At 32.8% G+C, this 20,396-nt stretch overlaps 1 protein-coding gene across 1 annotated transcript; it reads left to right on the top strand.

Moving 5' to 3' along the window:
- The first annotated feature begins 3,323 nt into the window (after nucleotides 1-3,323).
- LOC143636097 (uncharacterized) lies at nucleotides 3,324-3,956 on the top strand. Its single transcript, XM_077103774.1, has one exon. The coding sequence runs from the start codon at nucleotides 3,324-3,326 to the stop codon at nucleotides 3,954-3,956; it is 633 nt and encodes a 210-aa protein (XP_076959889.1).
- Nucleotides 3,957-20,396: the final 16,440 nt, after the last annotated feature.

Genomic DNA, 20,396 nt, shown 5'->3' with positions numbered 1-20,396 from the left:
AGACAAAGCAAGCTGTGTTGAAGATCGAGATTAAGGGGGTGATTGTTGGTTAATCATTGATCTCGTTAAAGTCTCGTTAAATATTTCGTTAGTTTACTATAGAATAGTTAAACTCCGTTAGAATGTTCTGTTAGTATAATTAGGGTACAAAATGTAATTATTAGATAGTTTGTGTGTATTATTGTAATTAGTTAGAAAATAAACGAAAGGTCGCGTCGTATTATGAACCATCGCGACGGTCGGAATGTAACCGTCGGTGGGTATAAATACCTCCGGCCACCATCATTGTAAACAATCCGTTTCATATACAAAATCAATAATACAAGATTCGTTCTTATAATTCTTATTACTTACGTATTATTGTTCGTTTAATCGATCCTGAGGCCGTCAAGGGTGTGGTCCGATGTTTGTTTTAGGAAAGAATGGAATGGAAAGCTAAAAACTTTTTGTTCCCAAGTTTCATTTAAGAGGAGAAAGGAAAGGAAAAGAAGAGAAAATGTAAGATTTTAAAGAGTGAAAACTTTCTTTTCAATATGGAAAGAATTAAATGGTAAGGAATGGAGATAGGATGTATGAAAGGAATGGAAAGGAAAGAAAAGTTTTTCTTTCCTTTCTTTTCTTTCTATCAAGTTAACTCGGAAACACAGTAGACTGGTATTTATACAATCCCTATAATATTATGCTTCCATGAAATTACTGCAAATCTGTATCTAAATATATACACATACAAGGAAAAGGAAAGGAAGCTTCCCATGTAATATAAAATAAATGTAAAACCCGACGGTCTGACCCGGATAATCTTTGATGCACACAGCCACACACTGCAAGAAATGTCAACACTTTGACTTAGTCAAATGATGCATAATTAAATTACTTGTTTAACTTCCCCACCTTAATCACTAAAAATCAATCTATAAATATTATAATCATACCAACAAAACTAATATTTCCAAAACCATAAGCTCAAACCTTTCTCTTGTACGCCTAGTTACAGGTATGTACGTGACCCGAACTTTTTCGCAGTATAAGACTTCTCCGGAAGCTCTATATCTTCCTCCGGAGGGTCCTAACTCCGGTTACTTGGTAATCCAAGATGAAGCGTCTGAAGCATACTCATGTTTTGGGCTATGCAAGAACTGATATCTCGCAGGGTTGCCATTTCCTCAAAACAAAATACTGACCACATGCTATTCGTCAGGATCTGGTGAGCATCAACATGTTTCTTACGATGAAGTAGTCTTTATTCCTGTCCTTAACCAGCCATTGTCTTCGAACCGATACTACGCGATCAAACCACATGGTTCTCATAAAGGGTATGTATATTTACTTTTCTCTAATAACCTTTTCATTGTAATAATTGTCAACGTCATCATATATGTGTGGTTAGGGGATGGTTCAGTTAAACTATGAAATCGTCCAATTGGTTTGGTTTCACGGTTGGTTTTTTCTATTAACTTTCGGTCTTTTCTGGGTTTAAAATTCCAAACCGTCATGAATGGTTTGGTTAATATCAAAAACCAACAATATAAAACCGAACGGACCATATAGTTTTATTATATTTAATTTAAAAATGTTTTATATTTTACACACACACATATATATATATATATGAGAGATTTCAAATGAGAACCTATTTGAGTTTTAAGAACTCAGTGTAACGATTTTTTTTTTCGAATTTTTTTTACACATGCGTAATATATGTAGGTTACATACACGTAAAAAAATTACAGAATTTTTTACGCACCGAGTCAACATTTTACATATGTGTAACGGACGTAAAAGTTAGTGTAATCAATTACATATTTATTCTCTCTCGTACTTTGACTTTTTTGCCAGATTTAATCTCAACCACATATTCCAATTCATTTAATTAAATATGTGGTCTAGAATGAGAGTTCTTAAGTTCTTACAACTCAACATGGTTCTCAAAATATCCTTCCCCTATATATATATATATATATATATATATATATAATTGAAATATCTGCTCATATAGTGAAGATAAAATGCTAAACTCAATCACAAAGCATTTCAATCCAACCGTATGCAATTTTTTTTTAATTTAAACCTTAAAACAATTTACAAGATCCTAGCATTCCAACTTGTTTTTTCTAAAACTTTGGGCAACTTGTATTATGATTGTTTCTACAAAACATTGTAAATGTTTTAGCAGCTTGTGTTTGACTAGTTAAATTCTTAAAAAATGTATGAACTTATTTTGGACATCTAGCATAAAAACCCAACGAGCTCAAACCGTGAAACCAAACCGTTACTAACGGTTTAGTTCACGATTTGACATAAAATCCACGAAAATCGGACCATGAACACTCCTATGTGTGCTTATATATCACTATTAGAAAATATGCATTCAATGACATGTTATTTAATTATCTATATATCATACTTTTGTATGCTTATGTTGAGACGAGTTTTATGCATAGGAGGTTATAGAGTGCATTTTGTTGGAGTTAATTCCCAAGCTTGAGTTGTGGTTTGGGAAGGTGGGGTCGGTTTTACCTTATGGCTCGATCTTATTAATTAATTAATTATTACAGTTAGAGATAATTATCTAGTTTATTTATTAGACAGAGAAGAAATTTTATTTAACAAATAAATAGGAGTTTGTGTTCGTTTCTAGTTATAATCGAGTCTCTATATAACCCCCAAATAATTCATGTTAGTGTTATGAGAAAATTGAACAAGTTGTGAGTTATTTTCTTTATTAATAAAATTGGTGAATTGTAACAAATGTTTTCTGTGTTAATTTGTTTCAATTAGTCAATTGCCAATTCACGGATTCGTGTTCAATTAATCAATTGTCAATTCATCTCCCATGACATTTAGATGCTCCCCTTAACTTATTTAACAAAAAACTAAATAAAAATACGCCCCAACAATTTTTTCACGGCTAATAATTTTTTAATGTGCACATTGATTTTTACTCATCGGTCACAAAATTCTTTCACACTAAAATATTTTGGACTTCTTGAGTGTAAATATATGCTTTTTTTTATTAGTATTTAACTAGTGGATTTTGGTTCTTCTAGTTACAACTTCGGTTTTTCGTCTTTGTTTTTATTCGAATTGCTTACAACAACAAAACACTTTGTTTGGAAAAATGAATATTGTTCGTACATGTTTAACTAATTATTGACTATGAACTTAACATATATGTACATATGTGGTTGATTTTTAGTCTTGCATTTTAAGTTCATGATTATAAGTTTATAAAAAGAAATAGACCGGTGATCCTAATATAAGACACTAACATAAAAAAAAATAACTTTATCAGGGAAGCATTTACGTGTTCAAAGGAGGAAGACATGAGGCAATGCGGCTTTTGCAATTGTGTTCGTGATGTAGAACCTAGACCATGGGACCCACACAACTTGTACCAGCAATTTGAGATTGTTAAGAAAGAAACACAATGTAAGCCTGATGGTAGTTTTTATGCAAAATCTCTTGTAGACGATGGCTATCCTCCGAATTTCTTAAGAAGAAAAGGTTGGGAAATTTATTCTAAAACACCTAAAAACTACGAGTTACGTGAAGCAAAAGGAATCAATGATTCCCTTCGCTCCCGTCTCCCTGACTTGGACTTCACTCCATCATCCAAGACTTCAAATCATGTCGTTGTTGGCAAGTGGTATTGCCCTTTCATATTTATTAAAGAAGGAAGACTGAGCGATCAAGTGAAAAAGTCTATCTACTATGAAATGAAACTGGAGCAAAAGTGGGAACGAGTTTTCTACCAGGAGAATGAGCACAACAACGAAGGAAATGTCGTGTCTGTGAAAGCTGCATTTCGTAGTGAGGCCATTTATATTGGTGAGAGCCGGATTGAGGCAATATGGGACGAGAAAAACATAGTAGATGGAGCCATATGGTTTACATGCCTAGGGGGTGATAATGGGAGAGAAGAAAGAGTAGGGTTGAATGTAGCAATTGTAGAATGAATGAGGTGGGAAGAAGAAAGAGGTGGATGGATTGGTGGTGGGGAGAAGAGGATAGAGAGGGTGAACAGAGAAGAGAAGTTTGAAGGAATTGGTGGGTGGAAGAGATTTGGTTGCTATGTTTTGGTTGAAAGGTTTGTGCTCAAAAGAATGGATGGAAGCTTGGTTTTGACATATGATTTTGGTCACACACATCAAATTAAATCGATATTTGAGTAAGATTTGTGTTTCTTTGCATATGTTCAAATGATAAAACTTTGACACGCTATATTTGTTCTTTGTAATTTATGTTATGCATTGAATTTCTCTTTTGCTCTTGTAATATATGATTATAGATTGAATAAAGTTTGGAAGTATTATTTCTTGTCTATGAACTGTTTAGATACTCTTGTTTTCTTGTTTAATGAATATATTATTATTTAGTTTCGTGTTATTACTCGGTTTATGTTTGAGTTTGAGTTTGAGTTTGAGTTTTAGAAGTTGGTTACAAAGACGGAGATTCCTAATCCTGTTTCCATGTTTCAAACTTCCCATAAAGAAATTTGGATCGGAGCAACTACTGCTCCAGAACTCCATAATATAATTAACTTACGAAATTAGTTGCAATTCTATGGGGTTGAGATTCAGTGGCACCGATTCATGACACAACCCAAAATATAAAATAAACAAGACATGAAAAAGTCAGATGTTTGGTCGGCTAATGCAACATATATATTGGGTCCTGCTAGGGACACCCCACTTTTTGCTAAAACACCCACCAATACGCCCCGTATAGCCCTATACGGGACGTATTGGTTGGTATTTCTAGAAAAAACCATCAAATTTGTCTTATTATGTTTTTTGTCTTATTATTAGAAGGGGCGTATAGCTCTATACGCCGCCTCTGATATATTTTTTTAATTTATTATTTGTTATTATTATTATTTATTATTATTGTTATTGTTATTATTATTATTATTACTGTTATAATTCCGATGAGGGTGCTGTAACATCTCGGATTTTTCGTATTTGTATTCATTAAACCAATTCGGGATTGTAATTCGGATTTTTCAAACTATTTAAAACTTGTATTTATTGGTATTTAACTTGGTTTAACTTATTTTATAATTTCATAACTTTCAATTATGCCAAATGTCCCTTAGAAACCTTTAAAATCGCTTAAAAAGGCCTAAAAATCGCATTTTCAGGAACTACAAGCTAAAGTCAAACATCTTTGACTGGTCAATTTCTCATGCTTCTTATCGGAACCGACTTTCGGTCTAGAAGACTTTTATTTTTGTAACAAAATTTTAAGGCTACTGACCAAAACCCGACTTCCGACTCGCTGTTTAGATTCTGGTCACTACCAGCTCGCTTAAACGTTTAATTTTAACATAACCGGAGTTCTAAACATCCGTTTGGATCGATTCTAGCGACATTTAAGAACCTGAAACTTTGAGATATGCTAATATAAGTAAAAACGAACTTAATGCCGCTGGATCGATCCAAACGGATGTTTAGAACCCCGGTTATGTTAATAACAACAATAAATAATAATAATAATAACAAATAATAAATTAAAAAATATATATATCAAAGGCAGCGTATAGGGCTATACGCCCCTTCTGATAATAAGACAAAAAACATAATAAGACAAAATTGGTGATTTTTTCTAGAAAAAACAACCAAGCTATACGGGGCGTATTGGTGGGTGTTTTAGCAAAAAATGGGATGTCTATAGAAAACCCCTATATATTAAATAGGTTAACCCAAACACAACTCATTTCAAACATACAGTGGCATATATGTTGACTTTCTAAGATTTTTGTAAAAGTTACTATTTAGATTTTAGGAAGGTTATTGAGAAACGTTAGCATAACACTGCTGTTAACCAACCACACACCTAAGTTCAATGTCACTGAGTTCTCAAGCCTAGAATTCTGTCACCATGTTGCGTATATTAGGCTGCTTTGTTCTGGTTGAAATGTTTGTGCTCAAATGAATGGATCGAAGCTTGGTTTTTTGACTTTTGACTATGATTGTCACACCCATCAAATTAAGTCCCAATTTGAGTAAGATCATTAATTTTTGTTTCTTTTTAAACCAATGTACGTGCATTTTGAAAGTATGTTTTTAGAAGTGCCATAGTCCATAAACGACCGATTAGTCATTTTCTAGCATTATTAAATTGTTATTGTTTCATTATAGATATAACTATATTAGTTAATTAACTGTTGTTTCTCATAAGTTAGGCTGCAATATAATATGGCTGTGCTTTATATTTAAATTAACAAAAGAAAAAAAGAAAAAAAATAAGCCATTAATGACTATTCTCTCATCCTAAAGAAAATATCCAACGAAGCTGTACGTCTTTGTTCATGCCCTTAACCGATAGGATCCCTCGGGTAGCTCAACCATCAGCGTGTTTGCTTTCGTTTCGGTTCGTAAAAGAGCTTGAGCTAAGATGCACTCGCTCATTTGTTGAATCATTGGCTTGTACGTTTCAATTAAAAACCCAAATTATGTATACAAAAATTATATACAAATTCTATACTTAACAAATTGTATTTTTGTGTATGTTAAAAATACTATTTCCCAACTGTATTTATGTGTAAATATCATATTTCAAAAAAAATAAAACAAAAACAAAAACCCGATGTAGCTACGCTACGTTTTTTAAAAGAGTTTAGCGGGTCGTGCACAGTAACTCATCGTTGCCGAAGAACGATAACTTTGTTTTCAGCAGGATTGGTTTTGGCATTCAAAAGGGGTGGCGACGCAGCTCGTTGTCCGCTTACCTGTCTCTATTTTGTAATTGGATCCATTTATTATAAAATAAACAAGTCGAACTAAACGTTCCCATTTAATTTAAGCTAATACCCGAGCCTAATCTGACCAGGCTCGCTTACAACCTTATTTATGGATAAATTTTTAATTAATTATAGTACTAGCTTTTGAACCCATGTATTACACGGGATTTGTTAAATAATAAAGTTAATTAAGACACGTTTTTTTTTTGAAATAAATGAACAAAATTAAAGGTAAGAAGTAAATAAAATATATACTACAAATAGTAAGAAGTCTATAATCTCAAATTTAGAAATTAGAATGAGATGAAACATTACAAGTTTACAACAATATACAACATTTGTTAAAATTGTTTTGACTCATTACCCATGGATAACTGTAATGAATGAGATGAGAGATTAAAAATTAGAAGGGAAATTATAACCCCTTTGTCAAAATTGTTTTAACCGATGACCCATGAATACGCAGGATAAATAAGATGAGGAATTAAAAAATTATGAAGGAAATTATAACCCTTTTGCTAAAATTATTTTGACCCATAACCCATGGATAGATATGAATGAGATGAAAGATTAGAAAAGAAATTATAACCCATTTAACAAAATGGTTTTGCCTATAACCCATGGATAGTTAGAATGAATGAGAAGAGTGATTGGACTAAGAATGAATGTGGGATTGTCACATCATCCTCATTATTTTCTTTTATTAGTAACTAGGTTACTAACCCGTGTGATACACGGGTTGGATAATAATATTTTGATTTAAATGAATGAATATAAAAATGTATTTATAAAGTCGAATAAATTACTCACACGGGTTGGATAAATGATATTTTGATTTGAATGAATCAATAAAATATCACGAATGTTACAAAAATGTATTTATAAAGTCGAATAAATTCTAACTTACAGAAGATAAAAATAATTATATGATGAAGTTATCAATAATAGCTAGAAACTCCTTTATATACAACATTTGTACTCTTATTCAAAAGTTTACCATATTCATAAAAAATTAGTACTTTGAGTCCATCTATGATTTTAACTATGGACAGCGAAACATACAACTGACCATGACCGACCATGACCTAAAACTATTGTCTAATAAATAAACCAACCCTCGAAAGTAATTGCCATTGTCTTTTATTAGCTATCATTGGGAAACAAATAGCAAGCGAAAACTGTCTCCTTTAAAGCAGGCCATAATTCTTTTATCTTACGGTATAAGATTTTGTTTTTAAAATAAAAGTGTGATCTCTGATATTGGTTCAAGATATAACTTCAGCTTCAATAACATGATTAAAAAATCTTTTTACCCGTAGTCTTGTTTCGTTGCCTATACCACCTTTTTTTATCAGCATTTCTAAGAAGCAAGACCCGTACTCCAACTTTTAGTACTAAATTATTTTTTCGCAATCCAGAAACTTTTAATTCATTTAAAATCTTAGGAGAGTAGATACCTTCTTGAAACGTGTAACTTACATTTTCAGTTTGAGAAATACTATTAGAACTAAGGTATTCTTTCTCACTCCATGGAAACATAAAAAGAAAATGATTGTTAATTTCTTGAACGACCTCATTTGCTGCTGCAAGTATTGCTCGTTCGCTAGAGAAATTAGGATTTTCAAAGTCTCGTATAATATAAGGATATAGAAAATCAATTAATTGTAAAATATGATCACTTGGATAAGTAATCAAAAGATACTTAGGAATATCAATAGTTGCCTCGCCGCATTTTGACCACTAACTTTTCACTCTCCCACATGCAAAAGCAATCTTGCAAACTCTTTCTTGGATTTTAGACTTGTCACTTCCAATGGTTAACCTCATATTTTTCGTTAGTCTAAGTAGTTTGTACATTCCCCAAAGATAGAATGAACACAAAGATGCATTTACAATTTCTTGCCTCATGGCTTTGGAATAATATGAAGAATTTGTCTTAAATCACCACAAATACTATTACTTTTCTCCAAATGGCATTTCACAATTAATTTTACAGTGTTTTTACTAAATAGTCTCTCAACATTCTGTCCAAAGCTTCAAATGCATATTTATGAGTCATATGTGCCTCATCCCATATGATTAAATTTGTTTTCTTTAATAAATAAGCAACGTCGATTTTATTTTTTATGTTACAAGATGAAACCTAAGTAATATTTAAAGGGATTTGGGACCGTGAATGTGTTATTCTTTCTCCTGGCAATAATAAAGATGCATTGTTGTTGAAGCAACACTCAAAACTATTTGTCCTTTTGCGCTTATTGGTACAAAAGTGTCTTCCGCAAATTTCTTTTTCCTAGTTCTACCATAACCATAAACAAAGAATACACCACCTTCATTTCCTTTAATTGCTTTGATGATTTCGTCATAAACGAATCATTGTTTACCTGCTAAATGATTCAAAAGAGACTGGATCTCAATTTGTAAATTCGACATGCCTTACAATAGCTCCTCACTAATCAAACGATTGCTTGAAGATGATAATGAGCCATTATCTGATAAATGCATACACTGAAATCTTTTTAAGCTATAATTTATTGCTACGTGGTAAAAAATTCTATTTCATACAAAGTCAGGTTTTCGACTTGATTTCCGGTGAGTGATAAACATGTTAAGAGTTAAAAAGAAGTTAATGCATTTTACACCTTATCAAATTTATATCATAAGGTAATTTATGTCAAGATTTGATGTATGAATAAATTGTAGATGAAAAGTAATTTAATTACGTGGAGTATTTAATAATCTTTTTTGTGGGTAAAATTATATGGACCGGATAAAAATAAGTCAGCCAATCACTTTTGAGGGTTGGTTTATTTCTTAGATGATCTGCTTTTGGTCATCGTCAATTGTATCTTGTGTTTTCCAAAGATAAAATCTGAGACGAAATGAAAGTACTAAATTTTTTATGAAGGTGATAAGCTTTCAAATAAGACTACAATTGTTGTTGTAAAATTTTTTTAGAAATTTATGATAACTTCATAATTTTTTTGTGTTATGTAGTTTGTAATTTATTCAACTTTATAATACATCTTTATATTTCTCCATAAAAGTAAAATGATATTTAACCAACCCGTATATTACACGAGTTACTAACTAAGTTACTATTGTACACAAAGCATATGATAAATGATAATGATCAATTACATCAAGATCTTATAACGAAATATTTCCTATTTCTTATTGAAAAAAAAAAGAAAGAAGCAATGCTACCTGCTTTATATAATCCAAAAAAAAAATTACTATACAAGTTTGTGTACAATGATACATACTTACATAGTATAAATAATTATAAATTTTAAAAAACTAAGATAACAAAATATTTGAAGTGAAGTTAAAATATTAATCTTAGCCTCTTTTAAAGAAAGTAGGAAAATCATCAAGGGTGCTATGTAAACTAATTTAATTTCTTTTTTAATAAAGAGTCAGTTACAAGGTACTCATTTACTACTCTTAATTATTTTTTTTAAATAAAGGATAAATCTTTTAACTATTGAACAAAAAACTTGCCAAGTGGCAAAATTATTACACAATTAGGTGCCAAGTGATACAAACAACATTTTTGTTTATTAGTATTAGAAAGTTAGATTGGATTAGATTAGATAATAATTCCTTAGACTAAGTTTTAGATAACAAAATAAATCTAAGACCTCTGACGTGTCAGAAGTATAACCATTCATGATTCATATGCACATGCAATAGTTGGAGTTCGTCAACATAACGAATAAAAGTCTAGACTGGCGGATCTATAAACTAATTTTAGGGGTAGCGTAATTTTTTTTAAACGTATATTAAGAAAATATTTTACCGGTTTCGAGTTTACGAGGCCTGACTACCTTTCGCGCGTAGCGGAGCCCAGTAACGCGTTTTGCTCGTGCAGGTGTCTGGTTAAGCGTCTGGCGCGTCCCGGGCTCGGCTTCGTGTTACAAGCGTACCGGAGCCCAGTTAACCCATTTTCAATGGTAGATCAAAACAAGTTGGTTTATAATGGGTGAATCAAAATAACCGAAACTTGTTTACTTAATGATATTGAAAATATTCAAACTAATTAACTTACTAATACAATGATTTTATTGATATCTTTCGATCAGATCAAACACATATTGTTAATGAGTAGTGTTAAAGTTTACTCAAAAAAAATATTGATAAACACAATATTTAATTAAATAAGAAAATAAAAGAGTCGCACATGTTTGAACTTAAAGTTGAAATATTTAAACTTGGTGATAAACCGATGTCATCGTTTTCTTTTCTTTGACGTTTAAAAAAGCTGCTAATAAGATGTTGTTTACTCATCTTCAAAGTTCCCTAAACAAAATTTGAACAAAAAACCTAATATCAATTCCAATTTACACATAAAACTAAAGGCTAAATCCCTAATTAATTCCAATTTAAATATAAACCTAAATATCTAATCAATTCCAACTTAAACATAAGCCCTAAATCCCAAATTAAATCCAATTTAAACATAACCCTAAATCCCTAAATACAAGAAATCTTACCGGAAAGGAAAGGTCGGAGGTGGAGTGGTTGAGTGAGGTCAGGAAGTGGCTGGTGGCAGCAGCCATGGTGAACTGATGGTGTGTGGTGAGCAGAGTCTAGAGAGACAGAGAGCTGTAGGCTGTGCCTGTGTTCACAATATCCGGTCTTTTTTTTATTGTTAAACTTAAAAAGGATTATTTGGGTTATTGGGTTTTTTGGTTTGGGCTTTATAATTTAAGTGGACTTTTGTTGGGTTTAAGTATTGAATTGATTGGGCTTAAAATGCATAGGGGTAACTTTATCTTTTTTTCAGGGGTAACGAAATACGAAAATTGACCAAAATTTTTTTTTTACACTACCGGTGAAACATTGAGGGGTAGCCTCGGGTAGCGGAGGCTACCCTTCCTCATTAGCTAGGTCTGCTACTAAGTCTAGTTACATCACATATGCATAGCCACACCAATCCATCGAAACTACCGGCTACCGCATGCTTTCAAAACCATAAGCTGTAACTAATTAAGCCTTTCTCAAGTAATTAAGGGGCTGTTTGGCAATGGTTGAATCATTAAGTGCTGAACCATAAAGATGTCTGAATGGTTAAGAGAGTCTGAACCAGTAAGATCTGAACAAGTTAAAGTATGTTTGGTTGGACATCTAAATAGCTGTACAAAATGACTATCTTACCCTCTGAACTAATTTATGCTGAATGAAATGTATCTGTTTGTTTAGAACCCCGAACGATAAATAGAGTATAAAAAGGAAATACAAAACATCATAGAAAATCCAAATTACACATTATTACTTCAAAATCCATGAAAATCTAAATAGAAGTAAATACTTCGCATACAAATTATTTCTATTAATTTGAAACTAGTTGAGTAGCTATTTCGTTACGCAAAGTAGTCATATACTCAATGCCTTGTGAACCCCATTCTATGTCGTGAACGAACTGGCCATCACTTTCTACACCTTGTATATCAAAAAAGATAGTGTTCTCATCGTAGTCCATAAATAACTGATCATGAATATTATATTTACTTATAAAATTATGGACAACGAAACAAGCAATCACTATGTCTCTTTGTATTGGAAAAGAAAAGGAAGCCATTTGCTTTAGAATTGGGAATCTAGCCTTCAAAACACCATACGCGCGCTCAATAACATTTCTGAGTTGTGCGTGAGCATGATTGAATCTTTCTTCCTTAGTTAACGCACGTTGCCGTCGAAAATCGGCTAACCAATACCTTGTATTACGATAGGGTGCCATAAATCCACGAGTGTGTGTGTATGCAGCGTCGCAAAGGTAGTACATCTATAAAGTTGGTATCAAAACTATTACAAAAAAAATATATAGTGCATTTAATAATGAAAGTTGAAGAATGATTACTAACCTGGTGGGGGGAAGGGAAGCCGGAATTTGGGTTAAATGAAACTTCTTTTAAAACTCGTGAATCATGTGCAATGCCCTCCCATCCGGCCCATACAAATGTGAATATCATATCAAAATCACAAATTGCTAAGACATTTTGAAAGCATTCACCTTTTCCTCTTCCCCTATAACGGGTTTGTTGATCAGTAGGCACGACCGCATGTATAAGAGTTCCATCTAACGCACCTATTGCTCCAGGAAATATTTGTTTTCCGCTTTCTATGTCGCTCTGAGGTATTTGCGAATTCATTAGAAGACGTTGGGATTAAAACTTCTCTTGCGAAATTCATCATTGCATTTAGGACTTCATGAAAACATCTATGGATCGTTTCCGTTGAGTGTTGAAACCTTCGTTTAACCACTCGAAAACACTCATTATGTTCTATAACCATCAAAAACATAGCCACCTTTTCTTCCAAACTTATTGACCTACTATTTTGCAACGAATTTCTTTGCTTAAAATGATTGCACAATAGTACAAATGCATCATGTGAAAGACGCATCATCTCATAACATTGTGTAGAAGATCCATGCAACAATTCTTGTGTGTATGCATGACCGGTCAATGCCGGATTCAGGTCTCTTATCCTTTCAATTCTTCTTGAAGCTAACCCTAGCCATTGCCAACAAAGGAATATGAACACCATAATCTCATCGTCCGAATCCATAAAGCAACCTGTCATAAAAATTACCAACATTTGCATAAAATCCATAAGATAACATCCAAATAATCCAAACATAACATCAACATCACATTACAAAATCCTACATAATATGACATAATATCCAAAGAAAATCCTACATTACATGACATAACATCCAAAGAAAATCACACATAACATAAAATCCACAAAAACATCCAAAAAAAAGCCCGTCCATGACACATGAAATTAAAACAATCCATGCTTTGATCCCGCATTCTTAACCCATAGCTCACAAACGTGTGGAGGAATTCGTAGCCACACTTTCCTCAAATCAGCACTTTCACCAAAAAGCAAAAGCGCCGTTTGATATTTGGCATCAAGCTCTCCCCATCCCAATGTCTCCAACTTCTCCATGCATGCATCAATGTCATTAGAAAGATTATGCTTTTCAATCAACATCTTTGCCACCTTGGTAATATGGTCCCCAACTTCTATTAGCTTTGAATTAAATGTTTTCTTAACTTTACGTTTTTACCTAGACCGACCGGATGACTCCTCACTAACACCTTGAGTCGGGGGTTCCATTTGAGTGAATTCGAAATCCTTAAGATCATTTAAAATTTGGTTAGACACTTCCTCAGAAGGATGAGGAAGTGTAGAAGATGGCCCCCAACTGTCAAAGCCATTTGAAGTAGAGCCCTCAAACAACTGAATACAAAGCTCGGGATAAAGAAGTGGTACACTTCTCAACGATTCTACGACTTTGTTGGTCTGTGTGAAAAATATTATAAAAAGTTAAGATTAATAGAAATGTAATAATAATTATTATTTATACAAAGGAAATACCTTTTTCTCAATTTGCCATTCTTCTTCCGACAAGTTAAAACTGTTTGTTAGTTGATCATAAACGTTGCCGGTTTTGTTTTTTAACTTTGACCAAGTAACAAATTTTGATTTAAAATAATCATAATGATTCTTCATTTGTTTTTGATCCACAATAAAGTTGTGTTCTATTTTCAGTTTTTCTGCTACATTCTTCCATGATGTTGGTTTAAGGCTACTTCCTTGAACTCCATGGAGTGTTATTTCATGAAGATATGCTTCAAGAAATGTTTTGTCAATACCCTCGTAACTCCAACGGGTTCTACCCTTTTTTTGTGTCATTTCCTTTTGGGTCATTTCTAAAAATGAACAACCAACAACTTATGGGATATTACAAGCACAAAAATGAACATAATTAACGGGCCAAATGAGGAATATGAACAATACAACACTTAAAAGCTAAAGTATATACATGTATCAAATGGATTTCTATGTAAGTTTCTAACTTTTTACTGTCATTGATAAAACATGCAGTTGTGTTGGTCATTTGTGTTATTGTGTACTGATCAAATATAGCAAGTAATAAGTTGTTGTCTCCATATAAAAGTTTTGTCATTAAGTACATTAAGTCAAAAAAAACCGTGAACCAAACCGTTAGTAACGGTTTTTACATTAAAGTGCATCATGGTCTACATGCTGCAAGTTTTGGTCAACGCATAATTGGTAGTTAAAGATGAATTTTTAGTTAACTTTTGATTGTTAAGATGTGGTTGACTTTTGGATTGTCAAAGTTAACCAAAAAGTCATAAGGTGGTCAACAGGTAGTCTTAAAAGGCTTGATCAAAGATGAAAGACCCAACTAATGTGATGCAATTTGAGAACACATTGTAAGGAGTCGGACTAATTGGTACCGGAAGGATGAAGCTATTCCAAGATTGCAACAAATATCTCTCGAGAATTCAAATTAGGAGCAGCAAATCAACAGTAGAACATATTATTTATGCATTTCTTAGGCCCTTTGAGGCTTTGAGCGCTGATAATAAGCAAAGTTTTCATGTAACCTTTTATCCTTTTAAGATATTTATAAAGAATCTACCCATTTGAATCTCTTTATCCTCATAAACAAGTTTTTTTTTAGAAAAATTAACCACTTGTACGCGTTCATAAAACCATTATATCAGGAATAACATCCGTTAATAGCTAAATATATGTAGGTTAATGCAGGTGCATCTTTCAAGTCTTTTTTGTATAAGTTCGTTTTTTTAAAGGCTAAACTTTTATAAAATACCAAGAAAGGGAACCTCAAGCGAGTAACGAGATGTCAAAAAGTACAAATAAAACAAAAAAAAAAGATAACTTACAAAAACAAATACAAAATGACATAGAAGCTGCAACGAGAAGTTCGCGATGCACAAATTGCACACTCATCAATCACATATTTCTTGCTATAACGCATATTTCAACATGATGCACAAATTGCACACTCTTCAATTATAGTTTCTAACTAATAGACAATTTAAAATATAAGAGATAACACATATTGCAAAATGCACAGATTACACACTCATCTACATACTAATCATGTAAAGTCCCTTAATATGAAAACTCAAAAGCTTTGTACATAATCAGGAAATTCAAAAGAAGTCTCAAATGGAAAGAAGAACCAACTAAATCTTAAATAGTAATCACAATAACTCCAAAACCTGAACCAGATTTCTAGCACAAAAGTGTTTCAATTAGGGTTTTGCGATTCAAAAAGGGGTAGCGGCGCAGTTTATTGCCCGCTTGCCTTCTGTTTCGATGTAATCCAAAAGGTCTTTAATTAAAAATTATTATTATAAAAAAAAAAAAAATTTAACCCTAATTGACCAATTACTCTATAAATCTGAATAAAAATCAATTGGCATAACCTGAACATCAATTAGCATATATTTTCAAGACATAAGCAAACGAATATATTGATGAGATTTACCATAAATTGAACTAAACCCCAGCTTCTAAGCCTAGCCGTTCGAACCATATCAGAACCGAAGAGGCCAAGAAACAAAAATCGAAGAGTGTAGGGAGACAGAAATCGTACCTGGTTGTGATTGGAAGCAGGCAGAAATAGAGCGATTATGGTGGTGGTGTGCGTTGGTCGATCACCCAGAAGAAAAGAAGGAATGAACGAATGTGTGGGCAATTAGGTCATCTTCTCATTCAGTTCTCATTCAGCGGTGTTTTAAAACTGAATGGGTAAGAGGCCCATTCAGCATTCAGATGTGATCTTGGAATGAAACAAACAGTCTAAGGGCTGAGCGAATCAGACTTTCAAACCCATTCAGACCCATTTCAGATATCAAACAAACACACCCTAAGTTAGTTTCAAACATGTACGTGACCCGATCGCTTTCACACTATCATCCTCCCGAGGGTCCTAACTCTGGTTACCAGGTAATCCTGGTCGTTTTTTGGGCTGTTCAAGAACCGATATCTTGCAGGGTTACCGTTTCCTCAAAACAAAATATTAAATATATATTGACGACGCGCTATTCTTCTTCAGGAACTGATAATGTTTCTTTTGATGAAGTTGTCTTTATTCCTGTCCTTAACCAACTGCTGTCTTCAAACAGATACTACGTGATTAAACCACATGGATCGCATAAAGGGTATGTTTATATACACCATGCATGATACTTTTTTAATTAGTTTTCTCTGATAACTTTTTAATTATAATTATTATTTTCTCCATATTTAAATTTCTGTTAGGGTCCTCCCTTTTGAAGTAACAATACACTAGAAAGTTAGTTTAAACTTTAAAGCAATGCAATGTTTTTAAAACTGGATAGCCGGTCGGACCATGCCAATCGGAAACCGGCTTAGAAAAATGGTCGAACCGAGCGATTTTAACCGAACCAGGAATTGGTTTGCATTATGAGGTGTTTTTTTTTAATTCAATTTTATAAGGGTTAAGACTTGAACTCATGACCTTAGGCTTGGAAACCCAGAGCTTACCACTTGCTCCAGCAGACAATTATGTCTACAACAACAACAATAATCATACCCGGTAAATCCTACAAATAACAAAAACTATTGGTAGGGTAGGACGCAGTCAAACCTTACCTCTGTTTATGGGATAGAGATACTACTTCTAGAGAGACCCTTAGCTTCAAAACAAACAACAAACATGTACCTTTAGCAATACAAATGATCGGGTAGTGACATAATAAAAAATAAGCACATATAATATCATATAACACATAAAATCATAGAACACAAATATATGCCAAGTACATCTACAAAGTACTAGCCCCAGATACTAGGGGTGTTTACGGTCCGGTTTTCGCGGTTTTTGGGTCAAACCGTGAACCAAACCGTTGGTAACGGTTTTTGGTTTTTGTAAACCAAAACCGAACCGTAGAACTTCTAAACCGAACCGAACCAAACCGTTAGTAACGGTTTGGTTTCGCGGTTTGGGCTTGTTGGGTTTTTATACAAGATGCCCAAATTAATGCATAATATATTTTTAGTAATGTTGTCATATGTTTGTATAATTTAACAAGCATAAACAAGTCATTAAGAAATAAGCAAAACATGAGTTGAAGCCACAAAATGTCAATTGCAAAACATGAGTTGAAGCCCATCTTTTTCTTAACGATTATTGTTCAATTTAGCAATACATATCTTATGTACTTTAAATTAATTATGTATAGTAATAAATTTGAATATATATATACATATAAAATATAAATATTTATAAATTTAAAATAATTAATCCACACGGACCGGTCCGGTTTTATACGATTGGTTTTTGTTGTAAACCGTAAACCAAATCGTTCGCTACGGTTTGAATTTTTTGAAACCGGCCGACCGATAGTTAATGAAAAAAACCAATCGTGGAACCAAACCAATGACCGGTTTGGGCGGTTTCACGGTTTCGAACCAAACCATGAACACCCCTACCAGAGACAAAGCTAAGACACCACGTCATCACCCCTTAAAAATTTTTAACCTTAATCCTACGTCTTCATGAACTCCTATCCTGAGCCATGCCCTCAGAGAGGTGTCTAGCAAAGCCTGTCTAGTCCGCTCCTCCCAAGTCAGTTTGGGTCTACCTCTACCCTCCTCCCCACCGCTCTAACCGGCCCCATTACATGATTTCTCTTCACATATCCAAACCATCTCAATCACCCTTTCTTTATCTTATATGATATAATAGACAATTATGTCTTAGAAATGGGTTAAATTCCCTAAATACGGTCATTCTCTTTTAAGTTCATTTCAGTTCTATTTAGTTGTTAAATTGTGTTCATTTAAGTGTTTTCATATAAGTTCATTTATATTTATGTTTACTTTAGGGATGGACTTCACTTAACATATGTTTATACATGCTCGTTTATCTTTGTTCAGTCATGTTCGAAATATTTTAAATAAACGAACGTAAATGTCCATTTTTAAATAAACGAGCATGGATAAATATTTATTCGATTAAGTGTCCGTGCTCTTTTAAAATTAAATGAACGAACACGAGCACGCTCTTGTTGTGTTCATTTGATTCGTTTACAGGTTTTCATTATTCACATTGATGAATACATCGATCTCAATCTCTAGGCTTTGCCGATTTTATTTGTATTCGTTTGTGTTCGTGAACACATTAATTTCCTTAATGAACGAACACGAACATAAAATCTCATTCAGTAAGTGTTCGTGAACACATTATTTGCTTAACGAACGAACATGAACAAGGCCTTGATCGTGTTCGTTCGGTTCATTTACAGCCATAATGGCAATGCGTTATACTCGTTTTAGACTATTTTTCAAGTTAAGAAGTTTTATGAAATTGGTTAAATTGACCTCTTATAGAGTTTGAGTAAACTTGTCAGTTATATAATTTTATTAGACCCAAATAGGCTCATAAGTGTTGTTTACCAAAATTAATCCATTTCTTATGATGTATAAATCCCTTTTAACTTATTTAACCAAAGCTATGTGCGTGTGTGGTTGGGGTGGGGGAGTTATATATATATATATAAAGAAAATTAAAATCTAAAAATAAATATTAAAAAACGAAAAATGTAAAACAACTATTCTCTCAAGCCATCAGATTGCTTTATTTGTAAATGAAGGTTTCTCACGCATTTGACTCGAATTCACGGGTAAAGGTCTCACAAAACCCAAATAGCTCTTAAACGGGTTATAACATTTCATTATATTAAAAGTTAATCTCATAAAATATTTGATATGAAAATCCTATAAAATAGGGATATACTAAAAATTAATATCCTATTTTATTTAAAAAAGATATTATTTATAATTAAGAAACAATTTTATAATAAAGAAAATAAACAGGTAATGAGTATCACCAAACCCGGATAGCTTTTAAACCGAATTATGGATAGCTTTTAAACCAGATTATAATATATCATTTATTTATGAAACCATTTTATCATCAAACTTCAAGTATATTAATTATTAACTTTCTTACAATAAATAAAATTAAAATCCAAATATACATATATATATATATTAAAAACGAATAATTAAAGACAACCACCGTAATATAGGGGATAAAATCTAGTATATATATATATATATTCATTTTAAATATCTGGTTATAAGATTGTATGATCTTAAATGAAGTGACAAAAAATAGCTTACAGGGAAGCGTTTACATATTCAAAGGAAGAAGACATGGCACAATGCTGCTTTTGTAGTTGTGTCAATGACGTAAAACCAAGGCCATTGAACCCACACGACATGTACCAACAATTTGAGATTGCTAGTAGGGCCGTCTCCGAGGATTTAAATACCTCGGCTGAGCCCAAAAAAAAGCCCATAGCCTTAACGAGTAACGAAATATATAAACTAATATTTTTAAACGAGGCTTAATGTTATAACAATAAACATAGAAAAATATATTATTAAAATCAAATACCGTAATAATTAACGATTAACCAATGATTCGTGAAACTCTCCTTAGTCCTAACATTGGAAAAAAAATAGCTTGGTCCTTGGTGGCTTAGCATGGTCAACCGTGGAGGAGTCTGGTGGTTAACAACGAACCAACAGTAGTGGTTGGCTGGGTTGGTCGTTGTTTAGCATTCGCAAGGAAGGAAGGAACCAAAGAAAAATTTCAATTGACTGCTATTTCTTTATTTTGCATCGGGTTTTTATTTTCGCAAGAAAGGAAGGAACCAAAGAGAAATTTCAATCGACCGCTATTTCTTTTATTTTGTATTTGGTTTTTATTTAATTTTTTTAGTTTTTAGTTTTAGTTTGGGCCCAATAATTTAAACTTAATTAA

The sequence above is a fragment of the Bidens hawaiensis genome, unplaced genomic scaffold, assembly GCF_021521415.1.
Source record: "Bidens hawaiensis isolate Kalapana, Puna unplaced genomic scaffold, B.hawaiensis_p1.1 tig00007783_1, whole genome shotgun sequence".
NCBI classification, from domain to species: Eukaryota; Viridiplantae; Streptophyta; class Magnoliopsida; order Asterales; family Asteraceae; genus Bidens; species Bidens hawaiensis.
This window is presented reverse-complemented; position numbering and strand designations above follow the sequence as displayed.

Coding starts and splice junctions, on each gene's coding strand:
- LOC143636097 (XM_077103774.1), top strand. CDS start 3,324: ATGAGGCAATGCGGCTTTTGCAATTGTGTTCGTGATGTAGAACCTAGA.